Here is a 22,014-nt window from a genome sequence, read left to right on the forward strand (position 1 = left end):
CATGTGGTAACTCTATGTTTAACCTTTTGAGGAACTGCCAGGTTTTAGTTTTGTTTTGTTTTTGAGACAAAGTCTCATGCTGTCAACCAGGCTGGAGTGCAGTGGCGTGATCTCGGCTCACTGCAACATTCGCCTCCCAGGTTCAAGCGATTCTCCTTCCTCAGTTCCCAGGTAGCAAGGTTTACAGGTGTGTGTGCCATCATGCTTGGCTAATTTTTGTATTTTTAGTAGAGACGAGGTTTCGCCATGTTGCCCAGGTTACTCTCGAACTCCTGACCTCAAGTGATCCACCCGCCTCGGCCTCTCCAAGTGCTGGGATTACAGTGTGGATTGCAGGTGGTTTTCTAAAGTGACTGCACCATTTTGCATTCCCACCAGCATATGAGGGTTCAGACTGTTCCACATACTCACTTGCTATTATATGGGGACAGTTTGAAACAGGGTCCTTTTGGCTGCTCTGTGGGAAACAGTCTGAGGGGGACAGGTAGAAGGTAGGAGGTCAATGCAGACATCATTGTAATAGTTCAAGCAGGAGGAACGGTGTCTGGACCCAAGTGGGGACAGCAGAGGAAGTGAGAGGGACTGGATTCTGGAGTTGCTTTGAAGATAGAGCCAATAGGATGTCCTGCTAGGTCACTTGTGGAGTGTGAGAGAAGGAGGGGAGTCGAGGATGACCCCAGGCCAGGCGTGGTGGCTCACACCTGTAATCCCAGAACTTTGGGAGGCAAGGCAGGCAGACTGCTTGAGCCATGAGTTTAAGACCAGCCTGAGCAACATAGCGCAAGACTGTCTACAAAAAATAAAAGGGCTGGGCAGGGTGGCTCACACCTGTAATCCAGCACTATGGGAGGCCGAGGAAGGTGGATCACTTGAGGTCAGAGTTTAAGACCAGCCTGGCCATCATGGTGAAATCCCTTCTCTACTAAAAATACAAAAAAATCTAGCCCAGTTTGGTGGCGCATGTCTGTAATCCCAGCTACTCAGGAGGCTAAGGCACAAGAATGGCTTGAGACAGGGAGGCCGAGGTTGCAGTGAGCAGAGATTGGGCCACTGTATTCCAGCATGGATGACAGTGAGACTCTGTCTCAAAAAAAAAAAAAAAAAAAAAAAGTAAGAAAAGTTAGCTGTTTGTGGTTGTGCATGCCTGTAATCCCAGTTACTGGGGAGGCTGAGGCAGGAGGATCACTTGAGCCCAGGAGTTCCAAGCTGCAGTGAACTATGATTGCACCACTGCAGTTCAGTCCCGACAGGCAAGACCCTGTTTCAAAACAACAAAAACTGAGATTTACCGTCACTTGAGAAGAGTAAGCCTGAAGTAAGAGCGAATTTGGTCTATGGAATCAGCTCAGTGTTGGATGCGTTGAGTTTGAGAGACCCACTAAACACCCAGGCGATTGGGTATTTGATCCTGGAATTCACTCTTACCGTTTTTTGGTGATTTCTTGAATAATTAAAGTCAGAACGGAATCCGAATCCAGGGCCTCAGTTTCCTCCTCCAAAAAATGGGGACCATAATACCGTCAAGCGCTAGGTTGTCATGAGGCTGGGGGCACAGGGCAGGAACTGAGGTCATCTGTCGCGGTCTGCGGCTCGGGAGAGGAACGGAGGCTGCGCTCTCAGCAGGCAGTGTCCGTCTGTCCGTCTGCCCCTTCCCCCAGCTTCTGGCCGCGGTGGAGAAGCGGGAGGGAAGATTGGGTCGTTACCCCGTCTTCCCCGGCTCTGAGCTCGATTTCCTCCTCGGGGTTTGCCTAGGCCAGACTGCTGATGGAAACCAGCTGCGCCAGGCGCGGAGGCGCCCAGGCCCCTCCTCGGCGCCGGCGGACCCTGATGGGGGGCGGGGAGCGCCTTGGCTCCCCTCCCATCTTCCGCAGCCCGGCCTGGGGCCCTGGCACGTCCGGCGTGCCTGATGCTTTCCAGATGTGGGCTCGGTTTCCCTCCTCTTATCTGGCCCCGTTGCGCCCGCAAGAGGAGGGGGGAGGGGAGCTAGGATCCGAGACGCAAATCTCTACCAGAGACTCGGGTCAGGGTCCCCTCCCCGCCCGTCTGCCTTCCCAAATTTCGGTGAAAACCGAATTAAGGTGGGCTGACTGCGGTAGAGGCGCTCCTCCCCCACCTCCACGTCTTCCCAGGGCTCCCGCCTTCTCCAGGGCCAGAAAGGACCCCTAGCCCCGCCTATCGGGACACGCCCCCACCAGGACACGCCCCATCTACAATCAGGGACGTGCCCCTTAAATCCCCGCCCCCGAACCCCGCCAGTTCGGTTGTGCCTCTGCCGACCCCGCCTCCGCCGTCGGGTCCCCACTGGAAGGCGCCCTCTGTGCGTCTCTTTTGTCTCTCTGGGCGCCTCTGCCTCCGTCTCTGTGTGTCTGTGTCTTCGTCTCTGTCTGACTCTGCATTTCGGCTTGGGTGTCTCTCCAGCCCGCGCCTCTCTGTGTCCTGTCTCTGCCTCTCGTGCCCCTGTCTCTGCAGCGCCCTCCCCGTCTCTGTCTCTCTGGGTCCCTAGCTCTCTCCCTCTCTAAATCTGTCCCTATACTGTGTACTGTCCCTATGGCTCCCGGCGTCCCTCTGACTCTCCCTGCATCGCTCTCCCACGTCTGTGAATTTCTCTGCGCCCGTTTTCCGTCCTCTCCCTCCAGTCCCTGACTCCCTCCTGTGCCTCCTCTGGTCCTGAGTCTCCCCTTCGTCTCCCGCCGGGCCCTCCTCCCTGTGGCCACCTCCTCCGGAGACCTCGTGGGGCCGGTGGGCGACTGGGCGTGCTGCGCGCGCCCTCATGTGGCCGGCAGGGGAGTGCTGGGGAGCGAGGGACGCTGGTCTTCGCGGTGACACTGGGAAATGGCGTGTGACACCGGGAGACTGTGTCAGTGTGTCCTGACGTGAGATGGTGTGTGACACCGGGAGATGGCGTGTGCCACCGGGAGACTGTGTGTGTCCTGACGTGAGATGATGTGTGATGCCAGGACACTGTGTGTGTGTGTGTACTGCATGATGGTGTGTGACATCTGAAGAGTGTGAGTGTGCACTACTGTGAGTTGGTGTGCAATGCCAGGATCAGGACACCCTCAGTGTGTACTGCCAGGATGGCGTACTGGTGAGATGGTGCGTGATGTTGGGAGTCTGTGTGTGACTGATATTGTGAGATTATGTGCAATGAGAGGCTGAGTGGGACTGCATATGTCAGAGATGACATGTCACTGGCTGTGACACTGTGAGATGATTGGTGATGCTGAGAGATGGTGGGTGACTGTGTGTGCGGATGAGAGGTTGTGTGTGATAGGGTGTGGGAGAGACACTCTTTGGGGCTCTGTATGTGACACTGAGAGACCATCTGTGGGAGTGAGACATCGGTGTGTGTGAGGGGGCAGTGTGTGTGACGGTGAGCATACGGTGCTGTGTGTCACACAAGCAGACTGTGAGAGAGAGCAAGACTGACGACCGGTGTATACTGAGAGGTGGTGTGGGCAGTGTCATGAGAGGCTCACGGGGGCCTGGGACAGACTGAGTGTGTCAGACAGTTTGTGTTGGCCACACTGTGTATGGCTTGTGAAAAAGTGCATGATTTGGGCACAGTGCTGTAATCCCAGCACTTTGGGAGGCTGAGGCAGGAGGATCCCTTGAGGCCAGGAGTTTGAGACAAGCCTCGGCAACATAGGGAGACCCTCGTCTCTTCCAAAATAAAATTAAAAGAAGTAAGCCAGGTGTGGTTACGCATGTCTGTGGTCCCAGCTGCTGGGCAGCTCAGGTAGGAGGATTACTTGAGCCTGGGAGGTGGAGGCTGCAGTGAGCTATGATCGTGCCACTGTACTCCACCCTGGGTAACAGAGAGAACCTATCTTGAAAAACAACAACAAAACCTAAAACTGTGTGACTATGTGTGACACTGAGCTCGTGAGAGATGGCAGTGTTGTGACAGCGAGTGTAAGTGTGTGCAGCTGTGCAGGCCATTCAGAATCGAGAGTGTGAGGGAGGCCCTGTGTGTAGAAGGCAAGAAATTATGGACAGGCAGGAGTCAGTGTGTGAAACACTGCGAGATTGTGTGGGACTCTGTGAGACAGTGAGCCATCGTGGGTAGCCAGGTATGACACCAGGAGATGGGGCGCGTGCATGTGTGTGACAGGGACAGACTGTGTGTGGAGGGAATGTGTCAGATGCGAGTGACATCAGGAGATTGTGAGAATGTGACCTTCCGTGGGTGTCACTCAACAGGCAGCTGTGTGTTACGATGAAATACTATAAAATAGTGTGTACTTGACAGGTTGCATGGGTAATTACATGCGATACAGTCTCAGTGTCTGTGAGACACAGACAGTGTGAGACTGGGACAGGGTGTGAGACTGAGGGAGAAGTTTAAATGGCATACCAGGCGGGGCGCAGTGGCTCATGCCTGTAATCCCAGCATGTTGGGAGGCAGAGGCAGGTGGATCACCTGAGGTCAGGAGTTCGAGACCAGCCTGGTCAACATGGTGAAACCCTATTTTTAGTCTCTACTAAAAATACGAAAATTAGCCAGGTGTGGTGGAGTGTGCCTGTAGTTCCAGCTACTCAGGAGGCTGAGTCAGGAGAATCGTTTGACTTCTGGAGGTGGAGGTTGCAGTCAGCCGAGATCCTGTGACTCCAGCCTGGGCGACAGAGCGAGACTCCATCTCAAAAAAAAAAAGGGGGGGGCATGCAAATGTGTGTGACATTTGGAGATATTATATGTGACACTGTGACAAACTGCTGGCACGTTTGATGTCCTGAGACGGTTTATCTGACTGTGCAGCCCTGGGGTTGCCATTGGTGGTGGCTGTGTGTGGCATTTGGGGCGACCACGTGAGGTGGTGTTGAGCAAGGTGATTTGTGAAACTGGGTGGTGCTACCGCATAACAGAGCAAGATAGTGTGTGTCTGTGTGTGAGGGACAGTGAGCAGGAGGCTGGTGGGGTGACACTAAGGTGGTGAGTGTGGCTGAGTGAGAGGATCTGTGGGACACACTAGGGAGGTTTGTGCGACTGTGGATCAAATGCAGCAAGGCCGGGGGCCGTCTTTTCTGGTAAGTGTGAGAGAGGCACAGAGAGTCACAGAGGACAGCAGCGGCAGAGGCACAGGGAGAGGGACAAAGATAGGACCGCCAGACAGGAGAGTAGGCCCAGAGAGGCAGCCCCAAGGTGGGGGGCAGGGGACAGTGGCAGTGGGGACGGTGGCTGCAGGAGGAGGCGGGTCCATAGGGGCTGCACCCCAGGGGAGGGGGCGGGACAGGCTGGAGGGACCCAGACGCTGCTTCTCAGCCTCAGTCACCGCCACCAGCTGGCCCTGAGCAGCAACAGGTAGGAAGCTCCGGTCCTGGCGCCACGGCTGCTCCCTTTGCCTGCTCCATGCCCACCATCTTTCACCTGGGAATGAATCAATGAATGAGTGAGTGAATGAATGGCCTTATTCTTCTGCATCTCCATCAGCCTGTGTCTTGCTTTGTTCCTCTCTCCCAGGTCCTGGATCCATCTCTCCCCAACCCTCCATCTGCTTCTCTGTCCTGTCCCTTCTGTCCTCTATCCCTCTATCTCCTCGTCTCTGTCCCTTTATGCCCTTGGTATCTCTCTGCTCCTTCCTCCATCCCTACTTCCTCCATCTCCCCTTCTCTCTCCTTCCCCTCTCCCTCCAGCTCCCCATCCTCTCCCACCCCACACCCCCTCCCTCCAGCTCCCCATCCTCTCCCACCCCACACCCCCTGCCTCCATCTCCCCATCCTCTCCCACCCACACCCCTCCCTCCATCTCCCCATGCTCTCCCACCCCACACCCCTCCCTCCAGCTCCCCATGCTCTCCCACCCCACACCCCTCCCTCCAGCTCCCCATGCTCTCCCACCCACAGCCCTCCATCTGCCCTGCTCTGTCCCCTCTGCCCCTTTGTCCCCTCGGTTCCAGTCGCCTTGTACCCCCCGTTCCTTGCTCCCCCCTCCGTTCGTCCTATTTTTCTCCCATCACCTCATCCATCCCCCAGCCTCTCCCTCTCAGTATCCCTAGTCTCTTCATTCTCCCGTGCCTCAGTCTCTCCCTCATTACTTTGTCCCTGCCTCTGCGCCCCCCCCTTGTCCCTCTGTCCATCCGATCGGCCTCTCCTCGGGTGCCACGGTTGGGCTCCCCCAGCCCTCTCCCCTGGCTGCTAATGAGCAGAGGAGCCTTTGAGGTGGCCAGGGCTGGGGGGGGGCTCCCTTAGGGGGGCGGAGGGGGCAGCTGCTGCCAAGGCCCTAATGAGACCCCCTCTGTGCCCCTCCTGCCGTGATCTTAATTCTCGGTTCTCCCTGGAGCCACCGCTAATTGGCCTGGGGAGGGGCCCCCTCCTGGCTCCCACTCTGCCCCCAGAGGGTGAGGACACCTGGATGCTGATCCAGCACCTGTGGCCCTGTGCTTCTGTCTCAGCCTCCCATCTGTGCGCCCCTCCTTCCCTCCCTCGCCCCTCCCTGCTCTCGCCCCACCTGCCTTAGGTACCTCCATCTGTGCGCCCCTCCACCGCTCCTCTTGTTCCTCCTCCTCATCTGTCCCTCCCTCCACCTGCCTCTGGCCTTCCCATTCACGCGCCCTTCCACCTTCGCACCTGTTACCGGGGCCTGCCCCCTCGCCCCCACCTCAGGACCCACACGTATCCTAACCTGCCCCCACTCCCGCGCGGCTTTTAACCCCTTCCCCGCCGCAGCCATGTCCAACAACATGGCCAAGATTGCCGAGGCCCGCAAGACGGTGGAACAGCTGAAGCTGGAGGTGAACATCGATCGCATGAAGGTGCCGAGTCGTGGGGGCGGGAACAGGGCGGGGGTTCTGGGCCTGGGGTCTGCTCGGCGCTGGGTCGGCCCGGAGCCCCAGTGCAAGTATGCCTCTTGCAAAGGGGCTGGACAAGGGGCGGGGCCAGGGCAGGACGGGGAGGGGCCTGCGTAGGGGCGGGGCAGGGCGGGAGGAGGTGCCAGGGCAAGGGGCGGGGCCTAAGGGGGCGGCCCCGGGGAGCCGGGCGGGGCGTTGACATCTCCACCCGGGTGCTCGCAGGTGTCGCAGGCAGCGGCCGAACTCCTGGCTTTCTGCGAGACGCACGCAAAAGACGACCCGCTGGTGACGCCAGTACCCGCAGCAGAAAACCCCTTTCGCGACAAGCGCCTCTTTTGTGTTCTGCTCTGAGCCCTCCGGACAGCTTACCCTCCCCTGCCAAAGTATGGATCTAATAAACTTGGTCACTGTGGTGGTGCCTGTGCTTTCGGAGAAACTGAGGCACACACTGAGCTGGGGGCCACCGTGGGGGAAGCTGTGTCCGTTCTCATTCCTTCCGAGTGTGCGTGTTGGGGGTGGGGGTGGATGTGGAGAGAGTACGACTCCACTAAAGCCTCGGAGGAGATGCGTATTCCGTGCTGTCTCCTCCACGATCGATCCTGAACTTAATGGTCCCTACAGCCCCAGAAAGCGGCAGATTACTTGTATGATACCCAAGAGGAAACTGAACCAAAAGAAGTCCCCTATTCAAAGTCACAAAGCTAGGAGGTAACAGGGCGTGGATGGGGTCCTTCAGTGCTTCCTGAACCCCTCTGCTGGCCTCTTTTCTCTCCTCCCCAATGGGTTGGACATTCTTAGGGTCCCAGTCCCCATCCCACACTTCTCACCCCTGAACCACTCCTTTTTTCACACCTGGTTCCCCTCTACCACAGGCTCACTTCTGTCCTAAAGCACTGCACTTTTTTCTTTGCTCACGTGTTCATTCATTTATTCTTCCAAACACTCCTTGAGTACCTACTCTCTGACCGGCCCTGTGTTGGGCAATACTAAGGACATAGCTGTGACCAAGACAGCCCTGGCCCTGCCCTGCCCTGCCCTCTTGGGGCTGAGAGTCCAGGGTGAGCAAAAGACCTGTCCCCAGATGGTGAAAACCCAGAGTGGGCAGCCCTAGGTGGGGAAGTGCAGAGGGAACTCCTGACTCAGCACAGAGGTAAGGGAGGGCTTCCTGGAGGAGGCAACGACTGAGCTGGAACATCGTGAGAGTAAAACTTGGTGACCCAGAGAAGACAGAAACATGGCTAGAGCATGTGTGTGTGTGTGTGTGTTTGTGTGTGTGTGTGTAATTATTTTTTGAGATGGGGTCTTGCTCTGTCACCAAGCTGGAGTGCAGTGGCACGCTCTTGGCTCATTGCAACCCCTGCCTCCCGGGTTCAAGCGATTCTCCTGCCTCAGGCTCCTGAGTAGCTGGGACTACAGGTGCACACCAACATGCTCGACTAAATTTTGTATTTTTAGTAGGGACGGAGTTTTACCATGTTGGTCAGGATAGTCTCTAACTTTTGATTTCATGATCTGCCTGTCTCAGTCTCCCAAAGTGCTGGGATTACAGGCATGAGCCACTGCGCCCAGCTGGCTTTACATGTTTAATGTTCTTGGCCAGGCGCGGTGGCTTACACCTGTAATCCCAGCACTTTGGGAGGCTGAGCCTGGCGGATCATGAGGTCAAGAGATCGAGACCACCCTGGCAAACATGGTGAAAACCCATCTCTACTAAAAATATAAAACATTAGCCAGGCATGGTGGTGCACTCCTGTAATCCCAGCTACTTGGGAGGCTGAGGCAGGAGAATTGCTTGAACCTGGGAGGCGGAAGTTGCAGTGAGCCGAGATTATGCCACTGCACTCCGGCCTGGCGATGGAGCCAGGCTCCATTTAAAAAAAATTAAAAAGATGTTTTTGACTTGGCTGCCAAATTAAAAAACAGGGATGTTTCACATGGCAGTCCGTATTTATATGGAATCACAAAGTCTTCTCTGGAATTATAAGGACTTCTCTGGAATTGTAAGGTCTGGTGACTCAAGGCTGTAAGGTAGGACCTGGGGTTTCCAGCTCACCAGAGTCCACACCATGCCCGATTGTCTCCTAGTCAACGAAGCTGGGGGTCAGTTGCCATTTAACCTGAACCCTAGGTTGTGGGCTTCTTCCAGAGAAATGAAAAATGAAATGACTGGGTACAGTGGCTCACACCTATAATCCCAGCATTTTGGGAGGCCGAGGTGGGCAAATTACTTGAGGTTAGGAGTTCAAGACTAGCCTGGCCAACATGGTGAAACCCCATCTCTACTAAGAATAATTGGCCAGGCATGGTGGCATGCACCTGTAATCCCAGCTACTCAGGAGGCTGAGGCAGGAGAATCACTTGAGCCTGGGAGGTGGAGGTTGCAGTGAGCCGAGATCACACCACTGCACTCCAGCCTGGGCAATAGGGTGAGACTCCATTTGAAAAAAATGAAAATGTTCTGTGCCTCCAGTGAAAATGGGGAGAATGCAGGCTCGGGAAGCTGTGGCTCTGGCCAGCTTTTTTATCTGGTTGGCTCAAGGGCCTGAGAGTCACTCCCTCTCCTCTCCCTCATCTCCTCTTACCTTGTCTAATACTCAGGGTCCCCGGCTTGGGGCTGGTGGAGGCTGGACCCTGGGTCTGGCTGGAGGTGGCTTGCTGGGCCTCCCCTCCACAGGGGGAATGTGCACAAGTCTGCTCCATTATTGACATCAAATTCGGGTCCCCTGGGTCCCTACTCTAAGCTTCCTGTAGGATCCAGGCAGGAGCATCTGTAATTACATCTCCCTCCTGCCTCCCACCTCTGAGCCCACTTGGCTCCGGCCTGGTTGCATCATGTCTGTGGGAGCCCCTCGGGAGACGGGGGACGGGGAGTGAGCCAGGGATGAGCTAAGGTGTGGAGGAGGAGGGAGGAGAGAAGCTGAGCGGGAAGGAGCTGGAAGGATTCTGGAATTCACAGATTCTACATCCTTACAGCTCAGAACCTGAACTACAAGGAATCTAGGATCCCAGGACCTCTAAACGGCTGGAAGTCCAGCGTCTTTCAAGCCGTGGGCCAAGATCCTGGGGTCCTGCGCCCTGAGACTCCAGAGCTCGGCATCTCAGAAGTGTAAGGAGTTCTTGAGCCTAGGCTGTTGGGAGCTAGATCCTTCCAGCCCTGGAACCTCGGAGCTGTCTAGTGCAAACCCTTTCTCCTTCACATCTCTAGCCTCGGGGGACAGCAACTATGGAGATGTAAGCCGTTGAACAGGCCCTAGGTTGAGGGACGGGAGGGCTGGCAGGATTGGGGCACAGAGCAGATCAGCAGGAGCTATCTTTCTGGAGGAGGTGGGAGGATAGGGGACAGAGGCTGGGGGACAGGAGAAGCCAGAAGTCACAATCCAGGAAGGACCGGGCGGGTCCCCGTGTGCCCAGCCTCCATGAGAACAGATCCGAATAATCTTATTAGCCTTACCGCCTGACAGCAGCACCAGCTTCTGGTCACCAGCTGCTGTTTCCTGCCACCCCCGGGCTGAAGTCAGCTCTGGGGCCAGGCCCAGGCTGGGGTCAGACACAGGCCAAGAGGTAGAGCTGGCTGCAGGGCGAGGTGCTTGTTCCTCCAGAACCCGAGGGCTCTCAGCTGTCCTGTTCCAGGCTGTCTTCCGTCTGCGCCCACATCGCACACTGCACCCCAACCCAGGTGCTCAGAGCGGGGCTTGGCCTGGCTGAAGGGGTAAGGCAGGGGAGGGGAGGCCTAGAGCCAGCGTGAGCTGCAATCTTGGCCATCACTTCCTAGGGGAACGGTTCAAACAAGTCCCATCTCACTCAATGCCCACAGCAGCCCTCAAGGTGACTCTGTTTAACACCCCCTCCCTTTTTTTTTTTTGAGATGGAGGCTCGCTCTGCCGCCCAGGCTGGAGTGCAGTGGCACCCTCTTGGCTCACTATAACTTCTGCCCCCCAGGGTTCAAGCAATTCTCCTGTTCATACTCCTGAGCAGCTGGGATTACAGGTGTTTGCCACCATGCCTGGCTAATTTTTTACATTTGTAGCAGAGATGGGGTTTCACCATGTTGGCCAGGCTGGTCTTGATCTCCAGACCTCAGGTGATCCACCCGCCTCGGCCTCCCAAAGTGCTGGGATTACAGGCATGAGTCACCGTGCCTGGCCTGTTTATCCCCATTTTACAGACAAGAAAAACAGGCATGGGGCCGGGTGTGGTGGCTCACACTTGTAATCCCAGCACTTTGGGAGGCCAAGGCAGGCGGACCATTTGAGGTCAGGAATTTAAGACCAGCCCGGCCAACATGGTGAAACCCCATCTCTACTAAAAATACAAAAATCAGCTGGGAGTAGTGGGGTGACCTGTAATCTCAGCTGCTAGGGAGGCTGAGGCAGGAGAAGAGCTTGAACCCAGAAGTCAGACGTTGCAGTCAGCCGAGACTGTACCACTGCACTCCAGCCTGGGGACACAGCAAGACTCCATCTCAAAAAAAAAAAAAGAGTGAGAAAAAAACAGGCATACAGAAGTAACCAGCTGGGGTTTGAGACTGGAATGGGAGAATCTGATGGACACGCACTTAGAAGAGGATCAGGAGGTGGCCAGGCAGGGCCTTGAAGGCTGGGAAGTGAGGGGGTCTCCAGGTGAGGGGCATGGCCCAGGCATAGGAAGGGTAGGCAGGAAACTGGGTGATGTCCCCCAGAGCAAGGCGAGGTATAGCGGCCAGAAGGTAGGCCAGGGCCCGTTTGGGGTGGAGAGTAGTAAGTAGGTAGAGAAAAAAGGCCCCTGGCTCTGGATGCTGGAACCAGCCGAGGCAAGACAGGTCTGGATGGACACATGGCAGTTTCTTGAACTGGTGAGAGGGCACAGCAGGCCGACGGCAGGCCTGGCAGGCAGGAGCAGCTGGTGGTGCGTGTGTGCAGAACGTGTGATGGAGCCTGCCTCCTCCCAGGGCCAGTGCCAGGAGGACGGAAACCAGAGAGTCTGGAGCGGGTCAGGCCCAGGGCAAGCCAGGATCTGAGGTCTGCGGCACTTCCAGATGCAGGCCTGGGCCGGGAATGGTTGGTCACGCCTGTAATCCCAGCACTTTATGAGGCCGAGGTGGGCAGATCACTTGAGGTCATGAGTTTGACATCAGACTGGCCAACATGGCAGGTGCCTGTAATGCCACGTACTCAGGAGGCAGAGGCAGGAGAATCGCTTGAGCCTGGGAGGCAGAGTTGCAGTGAGCAGAGATCTCGTCACTGCGCTCCAGCCTGGGCAACCTGAGCAAGACTCCATCTCAAAACAACAACAATCACAAGTCCTAAAAAACAGATGCAGGCCCGGGCTGGCGAGTGTGGGAGACACCCATCACAGGCCCACTTCTGGTCTGCCCGGCGCTGGGAGTCCTGGCTGGGTGTGGGATGACTCAGCCACAGGCCCTGTGCTTGGGCTTCCCATGCCAGGTGGACAAAGCTGTTTGAGAACACTCTTCCTGGGTTGTGCCCTCTGAGCCCCTGTGTCCCCAGCTCTTGGCACGATAGTAAACTGTTGGTTAGGGTTTGTTGAATGAATAATAACACCAACAGCTATTTGAAGGCTTCCTGAGAGGCAGGCAGGGTGAACTGTCTCTTATCTTCCCATAAGGCCCCAACAAGGTCAAAGCGGTCATTTGATGAAGACTATCAAAGCTTTGCTAAGGAAAATCATGTTCTCAGGGTCACAGGGTGACTGACTGGTGAGTGGTGGAGATGAGTTTCAAAACTCATGCTCAGCTGGGGGCGGTGGCACATGCCTGTAATCGCAGCACCCTGGGAGGCCAAGGCAGACAGATCACTTGAGGTCAGGAGCTCGAGACCAGCTTGGCCAACATGGCGAAATTCCATCTCTACTAAAAGTACAAAATTAGCTGAGCGTGGTGGTGGTGTGCCCCTGCAGTCCCAGCAATTTAGGAGACTGAAGCAGGAGAATCGTTTGAACCTGGGAGGCAGAGGTTGCAGTGAGCTGAAATAGCACCACTGGACTCCAGCCTGGGCAACAGAGTGAGACTCTACCACACACACACACACACAAAAACCCTCAAAAAATACCATTCTCAGCCAGGTGTCATGGTTCATGCCAGTCATCCCAGCGCGTTGGGAGGCCAAGGTGCGAGGATCACTTGAGCACTCGAGTTTGAGACCAGCCTGGACAACATCGTGGGATCCTGTCTCTACAAAACAATAAAATAGTTGGGCATAGTGGCGAGCACTTGTGGTCCCAGTTATTTGGAAGGCTGAGGCAGGAGGATTGCTTAAGCCTGGGAGGTAGAGGTTTCAGTGAGCTGAGATCATGCCAATGAACTCCAGCCTGGGCAACAGAGTGAAACTCTGTCTCAAAATAACTAGGCTGCCCACAATGGCTCATGCCTGTAATCCCAGCACTTTGGGAGGCCGAGGCAGGCAGATCACCTGAGGTCAGGAGTTCGAGACCAGCCTGGTCAACATGGTGAAATCCCATCTCTACCAAAATACAAAAATTAGCTGGGCATGGTGGCGGGTGCCTGTAATCCCAGCTGCTCGGGAGGCTAAGGCACAAGAGTAGCTTGAACCTGGGAGGTGGAGGTTTCAGTGAGCCGAGATCACAGCATTGCACTCCAGCCTGGGCAACAGAGCAAGACTCCATCTCAACACCAACCAACAAAACCACAACATAACTGTGTACCCAAGTGCACACACAGTTCCATGAGCGCGCATTAAACACATACACACAATACACACACAAACACAATCACAATGCTGAGAAAAATGCTCACTTAGGTCACGTGGGCTGCACTAACCCTATACAGAGTCACAATCTGGTTATACATCCACAGTCCCCAGCACACCAGCCTCTCCCGGTGCCATTCTCTCTCCCCTCCTGGGTGTTGTGTGTCCCTGGGTCCGTCCCTAATCTCAGTAGTCTCTGAGCTATCCTTCCTCTTGGCCTGAGTCCTATTCCTCCTCCCTGCCTTTGATGGAGAGAGGAGGGCTGCTGACTCATGCTCCCAGGGCAGTTCCTTCCATAGCTCCTCCCATCCTGGAAGCCACCCCTCACAGCAAACACGGTGGGTGATTCCTCACCCCAAGGCACCTGGCCGGGGAGCAGAATCCCTTGAGGACCCTGCTGTGGGCTTGGCCCGTGGGCGCTAGCTGGGACCGCGGTGAAGCAGGAGGCTGGGTGTCAGGGGAAAGTGATTGAGGCTTATCCGGCACCAGTACAGACCTGGGGACCTTAGTCCCCTCATTAGGAGGGAGTCACAGTCACTGCCACCCCTACCTGCTCCTGATGCAGGAGCACAGAACCAATGCTGGGACTGCCAGGGCTCGTGGCTCCTAGTGGCATTGGTGGGGAAACTGAGGCCTGGGCCCAGGCGTGGTGGCCTGTAATCCCATAACTTTGGGAAGCCAGGGTAGGCAGAGTGCTTGAGCCCAGGAGTTCAAGACCAGCCTGGGCAACATAGTGAAACCCTATCTCTATAAAAATTAGGTAGGCGTGGTAGCAGGTGTCTGTCGTCCCAGGTACTTGGGAGGCTGACGTGGGAGGATTGCTTGAGCCCCAGAGGTGGAGGTTGCAGTGGTCCGAGATTGCAGCACTACACTCCAGCCTAGGTAACAGAGCGAGACCCTGTCTCAAAAACAAAAACAGCTGGGCACGGTAGTTCACCCCTGTAATCCCAGCACTATGGGATGCCAAAGCAGGCGGATCACCTGAGGTCAGCAGTTCAAGACCAGTCTGGCCAACATGGTGAAACCCTGTCTCTACCAAAAACACAAAAATTGGGCGCAGTGGCACACGCATGTAAGCCCAGCTACTCTGGAGGTTGAGGCACGAGAATCGCTTGAACCTGGGAGGTGGAGATTGCAGTGAGCTGAGATCATGCCACCGCACTACAACCTGGGTAACAGAGCAAGACTCCATCTCAAAACAAAAACAAAAAGAAACAGATTTAAAAAAAAAAGTAAGAACGAATTTGAGGCCTTGAAGGGATGGGGGTTTGCCTGAGGTCCCACTGGGCATGGGAGCAGAGGGGACTTCCTGAAGTTAATCGTCCTAGTGGTGACAGGAAGCGAGAAGAAGGAGGCTCCGGGAACTAAAGCCCGCCTCCCCCTCTCCACCGACGCAACTCCCCTGATGCCGAAATAAGACGCACGCCTGCCAGGCATTACCCTTCATTAATATGATATAACTTCCTGAGTTCCCTCTGGTCTGTCTGGGGACCAGACAGCATGAGACGGGACCACGTGGCAAGACCTGGAGCCCCTATACACAAGCGCCCCCAGAGCAGGGCTGTGGGGTCCCTCAGGGAGCCATGGTGGGGCTGGAACTTGGGCATCCATCCTGCCGGAAGCTGTGGATGCCAGCTGGACATGGGTGATAGGGAGATGGAGGGAAGGGGCAAAAGGGTTGTGGTCACACAGCAGGGGACAGAGACGGCATGACTGCAGCTGCCCACAGTCCAGTCGCTGGGTCGGACTCGTCCCTCCTGGCCTTGAACACGAGACATCTGCACAGGCTCTCTCCTTGTTACAAAGACCAACCTTGGGCTGGGCGGGGTGGCTCACGCCTGTAATCCCAGCACTTTGGGAGGCGGAGGTGGGCGGATCACGAGATCAAGAGATCAAGACCATCCTGGCCAACATAGTGAGACCCTGTCTCTAATAAAAATACAAAAATTAGCTGGGCATCGTGGCGCGTGCCTGTAGTCCCAGCTACTAGGGAGGCTCAGCCAGGAGAATCACTTTAACCTGGGAGGCGGAGGTTAGTTAGCCAAGATCATGCCACTGCACTCCAGCATGGGTGACAGAGCAAGACTGCGTCAAAAAAAAAAAAAACCCAAAAAACAAAAAACAAAGATTAATCTGGGATACCCTTCAGGCCAAGGCTGGCCACCAGCCCTATGAGGCCTGCGCTACCCCATGCACAGAGGAGGAGGCTGAAATCTATCAGCTCCTTCTCCTTGGCTGGGGACATCACACAGCAAGCACAAAGATGGCTGGATGGGAACAGGAAGCCAAGTTGAATGGATTCGAGGCTGCCTCCCTGACAAACAGCTCGGCTCAGGGAGGTTCTCCAAGGTTTTATCCGGCCCTTTTGGGCTCGGAGGCTGCCTGGAAGCCACAGACTCCATGGGAAGGGAGACCCGTGAACACTGTGCAGGTAGCGGGAACACGTGATCTGTCGCACTGGCCCCAGGCTACAACTGCAGTGGCCTGGCTGTGTTTGGGGAGGGTGGGAGAGACACAGCAGCAATGCTGGAGCTGTGAACAGCTTCCTGTGGTCCAAAGAGGAAGGTCAGGGTCACCTCTTGAAGGTCAGGGTCACCAGAGCTTAGCCTGGGGCCTAGGGGTGAGTAGAGGGTGGCCCAGTGCTACCCGTTCATGATGTGCCATGGGAATCACCCGAGCCTGTCTCTGACACCTGGACACCAAATTCGCCCCTTCATGCTTCCTTCCTGGGTATCTGCAGGGCGAGCTGAGTGCCCAGGGACAGGCTCGAGGGACTGGCATGCCTTTCTCTGACCAAGCTTCCTTCCTCAGCTTTCTGGAAGGAGTGAATTGTGTCCCGGGACCAGAACTCTCAGTGGTGTCTGGAAAATACTACATCAGGGAGGAATTTCCTGGTCATTTCTCAACCCCTGGGCAATGTCCTAACCCCCGGGGCCTGGAGCCCAGAATAGATCCCAGAGGCCACCCTGAGACAGGCCAGGCCAAGGCCACCCCATTGAAGCCTGGTCAACTGTGCCCTTCAGGTCCCTCCTAGTGGCCCCCTACTACCCCAGGAGGCTCCAACCCTAAGTGATGGTGACTCAGGAATTCCTCACCCAGGCCAGGGAGGGAGACACTGGGGGAGGGAGGAGACCCGTGTGTGGAGAGGTGGCAGGTGGCTCAGTGATGGGAACCAAGAGAGGATGTGGGAAGGAGGGTGGAGGCAGCGGCGGGAGATGTACGTCCTGGGTCAAGCAGGCGGACGGGGAGCGGGGAGTGTGCCAGGGGGGCCCCTGGAGAACAGTGAGGGAGGGCGGGGCAGAGAGAGGAAATGAAAAAGCTGGGGTGAGCAGGCAAGCTGAGGAGGGTGGGAGGGAGGGAAAGAGGGAGGGAGGAGAGAAGGAGAAGCTGACACACAGACTAACACAACAGCCGGAGACACGCGGAGCAAAGCGAGTGAAGGGACAGACGTGCACGAGGGACAAGACAGCCGGGGCGAGCCTGGAGAGGTGCGGTGAGGAGGGGCTGGGGAGGCAGCGGCGGAGAGCAGGAGCGGGCAGAGGGTGTGGGGTTGGAGGGAGAAAGGTGCTGGGAGGACAAGGACAAAGGAAGGGACAGAGACAGGGAGATAACAGCAAGAGACAGAGAGACAGAGAGGGACAAAACTGGCGATGCCTGGATGTTCTCTGTCTCTTTAATGGCAGAGACAGCTAGAGAAGGAAAGCAATAGGAGGCGGGGGGTGCCAGGCGCAGTGGCTCACGCCTGTAATCTCAGCAGTTTGGGAAGCTGAGGTGGATGGATCACCTGAGGTCAGGAGTTCGAGACCAGCCTGACCAACATGGTGGAACCCCATCTCTACTAAAAATACAAAAATTAGCTGGGCGTGGTGGCTGGTGCCTGTAATCTCATCTACTCCGGAGCCTGAGGCAGGAGAATGGCTTGAACCCAGGAGGCAGAGATTGCAGTGAGCCAAGATCATGCCATTGCATTCCAGCCAGAACGACAGAGAGAGACCCTGCCTCAAAAAAATTTAAAAAAGAAAGAAAGAAAAAAGAAATAGGAAGGTTGGGGAGAGACACACACACACACAGAGATACCGCAGGCTCTAGAGGGAAGAGGACCACATAGGCACACACAGGAAAACCAGGGGGTTGGCTAGGAGGCCCCAGCTGCCATAAGGACGGGCCAGCAGGGACATGAGTGGGCTGGGTGGTGGGGGTAGCCCTGGTTCCCTCTGACCCCCACCTCCCACCTTGGGAACCCTCCAGCCCGGCTCTGGGATGGCAGATTCGTGCAGGAACCTCACCTACGTGCGGGGCTCGGTGGGGCCGGCCACCAGCACCCTGATGTTCGTGGCCGGCGTGGTGGGCAACGGGCTGGCCCTGGGCATCCTGAGCACGAGGCGACCGGCGCGCCCCTCGGCCTTCGCGGTGCTGGTCACCGGGCTGGCGGCCACCGACCTGCTAGGCACCAGCTTCCTGAGCCCGGCCGTGTTCGTGGCCTACGCGCACAACAGCTCCCTGCTGGGCCTGGCCGGGGGCGGCCCCGCGCTGTGCGACGCCTTCGCCTTCGCCATGACCTTCTTCGGCCTGGCGTCCATGCTCATCCTCTTCGCCATGGCGGTGGAGCGCTGCCTGGCGCTGAGCCACCCTTACCTCTACACGCAGTTGGACGGGCCCCGCTGCGCCCGCCTGGCGCTGCCCGCCATCTACGCCTTCTGCGTCCTCTTCTGCGCGCTGCCCCTGCTGGGCCTGGGCCAGCACCAGCAGTACTGCCCGGGCAGCTGGTGCTTCCTGCGCATGCGCTGGGCGCGGCCCGGCGGCGCCGCCTTCTCGCTCGCCTACGCGGGCCTCGTGGCGCTGCTGGTGGCGGCCATCTTCCTCTGCAACGGCTCCGCCACCCTCAGCCTCTGCCGCATGTACCGCCAGCAGAGGCGCCACCAGGGCTCGCTGGCTCAGCGCCCCCACACCGGAGAGGACGAGGTGGACCACCTGATCCTGCTGGCCCTCATGACGGTGGTCATGGCCGTGTGCTCCCTGCCTCTCACCGTGAGTCGCCTCCCGAGCTGGGGGGAGTCGGGGGAGGAGGAGGGCAGCAATGTGGCTTGTGGCCCTGTCACAGATGGGGAGGCTGAGGCTCAAAAGAAGTCAGACTTGACAGGCCTGTAGTGGCTCACGCCTGTAATCCCAGCACTTTGGGAGGCCGAGGCAGGCGGATCACCTCCTGAGGTCAGGAGTTCCTGACCAGTGTGGCCAACATGATGAAACCCGTCTCTACTAAAAATACAGGAAAAAAAAAAAAAAAAAAAAAAGCTGGGCGTGGTAGCGCATGCCTGTAGTCCCAGCTACTTGGGAGGCTGAAGCAGAAGAATTGCTTGAACCCCAAACGCAGAGGTTACAGTGGGCCGAGATAGTAACCACTGCCTGGGTGACAGAGTCAGACTCCATCTCAAAAAAAAAAAAAAAAAGAGAAAAAAGAAAGGTGAGGCGGGAGGATCACTTGAGCCCAGAGGTTTGAGACCCGCCTGGGCAACACAGTGAAAAACCCCGTCTCTAGCAAATATTTTAAAAAGTAGCCTGGCATGAAGGCCTGTGATCTCAGCTACTTGGGAGGCTGAGGTGGGAGGACTGCTCTGGCCTGGGAAGTTGAGGCTGTAGTGAGTTACACCACTGCATCTCAGCCTAGTTGACAGAGCGAGACCCTGACTCAAAATGAAAACAAAAACAGAGCCGGGCGCGGTGGCTCAAGCCTGTAATCCCAGCACTTTGGGAGGCCGAGGCGGGTGGATCACGAGGTCGAGAGATCGAGACCATCCTGGTCAACATGGTGAAACCCCGTCTCTACTAAAAAGTGCAAAAAATTAGCTGGGCATGGTGGCACGTGCCTGTAATCCCGGCTACTCAGGAGGCTGAGGCAGGAGAATTGCCTGAACCCAGGAGGCGGAGGTTGCGGTGAGCCGAGATCGCGCCATTGCACTCCAGCCTGGGTAACAAGGGCGAAACTCCGTCTCAAAAAAAAAAAAAAAAAAAAAGCCGGGCGCGGTGGCTCAAGCCTGTAATCCCAGCACTTTGGGAGGCCGAGGCGGGTGGATCACGAGGTCGAGAGATCGAGACCATCCTGGTCAACATGGTGAAACCCCGTCTCTACTAAAAATACAGAAAATTAGCTGGGCATGGTGGCGCGTGCCTGTAATCCCAGCTACTCAGGAGGCTGAGGCAGGAGAATTGCCTGAACCCAGGAGGCGGAGGTTGCAGTGAGCCGAGATCGCGCCATTGCACTCCAGCCTGGGTAACAAGAGCGAAACTCCGTCTCAAAAAAAAAAAAAAAAATTAGAAAACAAAAACAGATCAGACAGAGGCTTGGTCCTGTGTCAGACAGCTCCCGGCTTTCTGGAGAAGTCTTTCTGCCTCTGACTTCTTCTGACACCTTATCTCCCAGCTTAGGCATCCGGAGACCCCCATAAGCAAAAAGCATCCCCCATCCTTCCCCTACCCCTGTAATGACAAGATCACCCTCACTGAGCGCGTCTCGATGCCTGCCTGTGCGTAGTGGCTTACTAATACTTTCTAAGATAATCTTCAGAATGACCACAGACACCCATTCTACAGCATTTGGCAGGAAACCGAGAGAACGCCGTCTCCTGCCCTCACTTTTACAGATGAGGGGCAGTATCTCTTGCCCAGGGTCACACGGACCTGGGTCTTGATCCTGGGTCCTTCAAGTGCAGAGCCTGATCTCCCACCCACCTGGCTCCCCTCTGCCTCAGCGCAGGCCCCACCCTTGCCTCTGCACCTTAGTTTCCTAGGGGGACTCCTGTCCTGCCCCTTCCAAAGAGAGCGGCACAGACCCCATTACACACTCAGTGTCTGTGACACCTGGTCATGCCACCGTTCTTCTGAGCCTCAGTTTCTCCTTCTGTAAAATGCAAGAGCCCAGGCTGGATTTGGGGGGGGTCCTTACATCTTTTTGGGAGGTTACCTTGACTCAGAGACTCAGATGCTGTGGACAGATATACACAGGCATCACCACAGGTCTGCGGCAGTTTCAGGGGGACCCAGGAATGTTATACTCAAAAATCTATGTCGCCTGAGGGTCTTCCCACCTTCTAAGGGTGGGGGGACACACATACCCAGCCGCCCTCCCTGGCCCCTTAGGCATCTCTGGCAATTTCCTGGGGCTTTCTCTCCCTGTGTTCCCCGGATGCGTTTGTTACTTAGTTTTCATCTTATCTTATTTCCTTCCCCTCTGCATGCCACCCCTCCCTCATCCCTGCCAGTAAGCAAGTGGGGGGAGGGAGGCAGGGTGGGGAGACGGAGGGCTCCTGGGTGCCCCTTGACACCCTCACCCTGCCCTCAGATCCGGTGCTTCACCCAGGCCGTCGCCCCTGACAGCAGCAGCGAGATGGGGGACCTCCTCGCCTTCCGTTTCTACGCCTTCAACCCCATCCTGGACCCCTGGGTTTTCATCCTTTTCCGCAAGGCGGTCTTCCAGCGACTCAAGCTCTGGATCTGCTGTCTGTGCCTTGGGCCTGCCCATGGTGACTCGCAGACACCTCTTTCCCAGCTCGCCTCAGGGAGGAGGGACCCAAGGGCGCCCTCCGCTCCTGGGGGAAAGGAGGGGAGCTGGGTGCCTTTGTCGGCCTGGGGTGAGGGGCAGGTGGCACCCTTGCCTCTGGCACAGCAGTGCGGCGGCAGTACTGTGGGAACATTGTCCAAAGCAGAGGCCAGTGTCGCCTGCTCCCTCTGCTGACATCTCGAGCCGACCCTGTGATCTCTGCCCTGTCTTTGAGGGACAGGAGCCGGAAAATCAGGGACATGGCTGATGGCTGTGGATGCTGGAACCTTGACCCCCAAACTCGGGGGCTGATCGGCTGCTGTTTCTCCTGCTGCAGGGCGGTCGCTGCTGGCTCTGGGAGGAGAGTGAGGGACAGAGGAAACGTTTATCCTGGAGCACAGAAAGAATGGTTCTCTCAAAATAGCCAGTGGCCTGGCCGAACTGCTCCAGGCCCTGGATTCCCCATCCATCTCACTGTCTAAATATTTAGAAGGCAGAGAAGTTCCCAGCGGCTTCTGTACACTCAGGTCTGCTCCGCTCTGGGTACTGGCTCCCATCTACATCCACTTAGGGGGCCCAGCTGCCCACTCGAAGTCCCCAGGGGATGGCCCTCCCCTCTCCCAAGCCACTCCAAGAGCCAGCCCCGCTCTGCTCCACAAAAGCCAGGGTTCTCGGAAAAACTCCCTGCCTTCCCTTGCTGCTGGTCCCCCATCAGACTTGGGAGTCCTGGCACCCCAAAGAGGAAGGGGAGGCTGTGGCATTGTGAGTGACAACACAGGTCATGTGCTTGGTAAAGGGCCTGAGACATTCCATCTAGCTTGGTGGGTTGCGAGACGGGAACTGTGGGGGTGCAGGTGGCGGGGAGACAGATGGAGAAGCTGGCAGATGAAGGCTGGGGTCTGTGGATTCCAGGGACTGGCCCCAGAAGGCAGACCTAAGTCCTGTACCTGTCCCTAGGGTCCTGAATTAATAAACGCCTCCTTACAGA

General features: G+C 56.7%; 2 protein-coding genes and 1 long non-coding RNA gene across 4 annotated transcripts in view; 2 read left to right on the forward strand and 1 right to left on the reverse strand.

Moving 5' to 3' along the window:
* LOC104653264 (uncharacterized) overlaps nt 1–2,124 on the reverse strand; it is a 35,010-nt gene extending 32,886 nt beyond the window's left edge. Inside the window, exon 1 of the long non-coding RNA XR_012513806.1 lies at nt 1,426–2,124. This is a non-coding gene — a long non-coding RNA (uncharacterized LOC104653264). The remainder of the gene's footprint in view (nt 1–1,425) is intronic.
* A 126-nt stretch (nt 2,125–2,250) lies between these two features.
* GNG8 (G protein subunit gamma 8) lies at nt 2,251–7,262 on the forward strand. Of its 2 annotated transcripts, XM_074386159.1 has the most exons (3): nt 2,251–5,028; nt 6,667–6,752; nt 7,011–7,252. In XM_074386159.1, the coding sequence occupies exons 2-3, from the start codon at nt 6,669–6,671 to the stop codon at nt 7,137–7,139; spliced, it is 213 nt and encodes a 70-aa protein (XP_074242260.1). In that variant the 5' UTR covers nt 2,251–5,028; nt 6,667–6,668; the 3' UTR covers nt 7,140–7,252. The 2 variants fall into 2 exon arrangements, with proteins under 2 accessions (XP_074242260.1, XP_039322445.1); XM_039466511.2 differs by lacking the exon at nt 2,251–5,028 and having other exon boundaries at nt 5,816–6,752; nt 7,011–7,262.
* A 9,609-nt stretch (nt 7,263–16,871) lies between these two features.
* On the forward strand, nt 16,872–22,014 carry PTGIR (prostaglandin I2 receptor). Its single transcript, XM_003940270.3, has 3 exons — nt 16,872–16,980; nt 17,741–18,520; nt 20,829–22,014. The coding sequence occupies exons 2-3, from the start codon at nt 17,753–17,755 to the stop codon at nt 21,219–21,221; spliced, it is 1,161 nt and encodes a 386-aa protein (XP_003940319.3). The 5' UTR covers nt 16,872–16,980; nt 17,741–17,752; the 3' UTR covers nt 21,222–22,014.

This window comes from Saimiri boliviensis, chromosome 14, assembly GCF_048565385.1.
Source record: "Saimiri boliviensis isolate mSaiBol1 chromosome 14, mSaiBol1.pri, whole genome shotgun sequence".
Lineage (NCBI taxonomy): Eukaryota > Metazoa > Chordata > Mammalia > Primates > Cebidae > Saimiri > Saimiri boliviensis.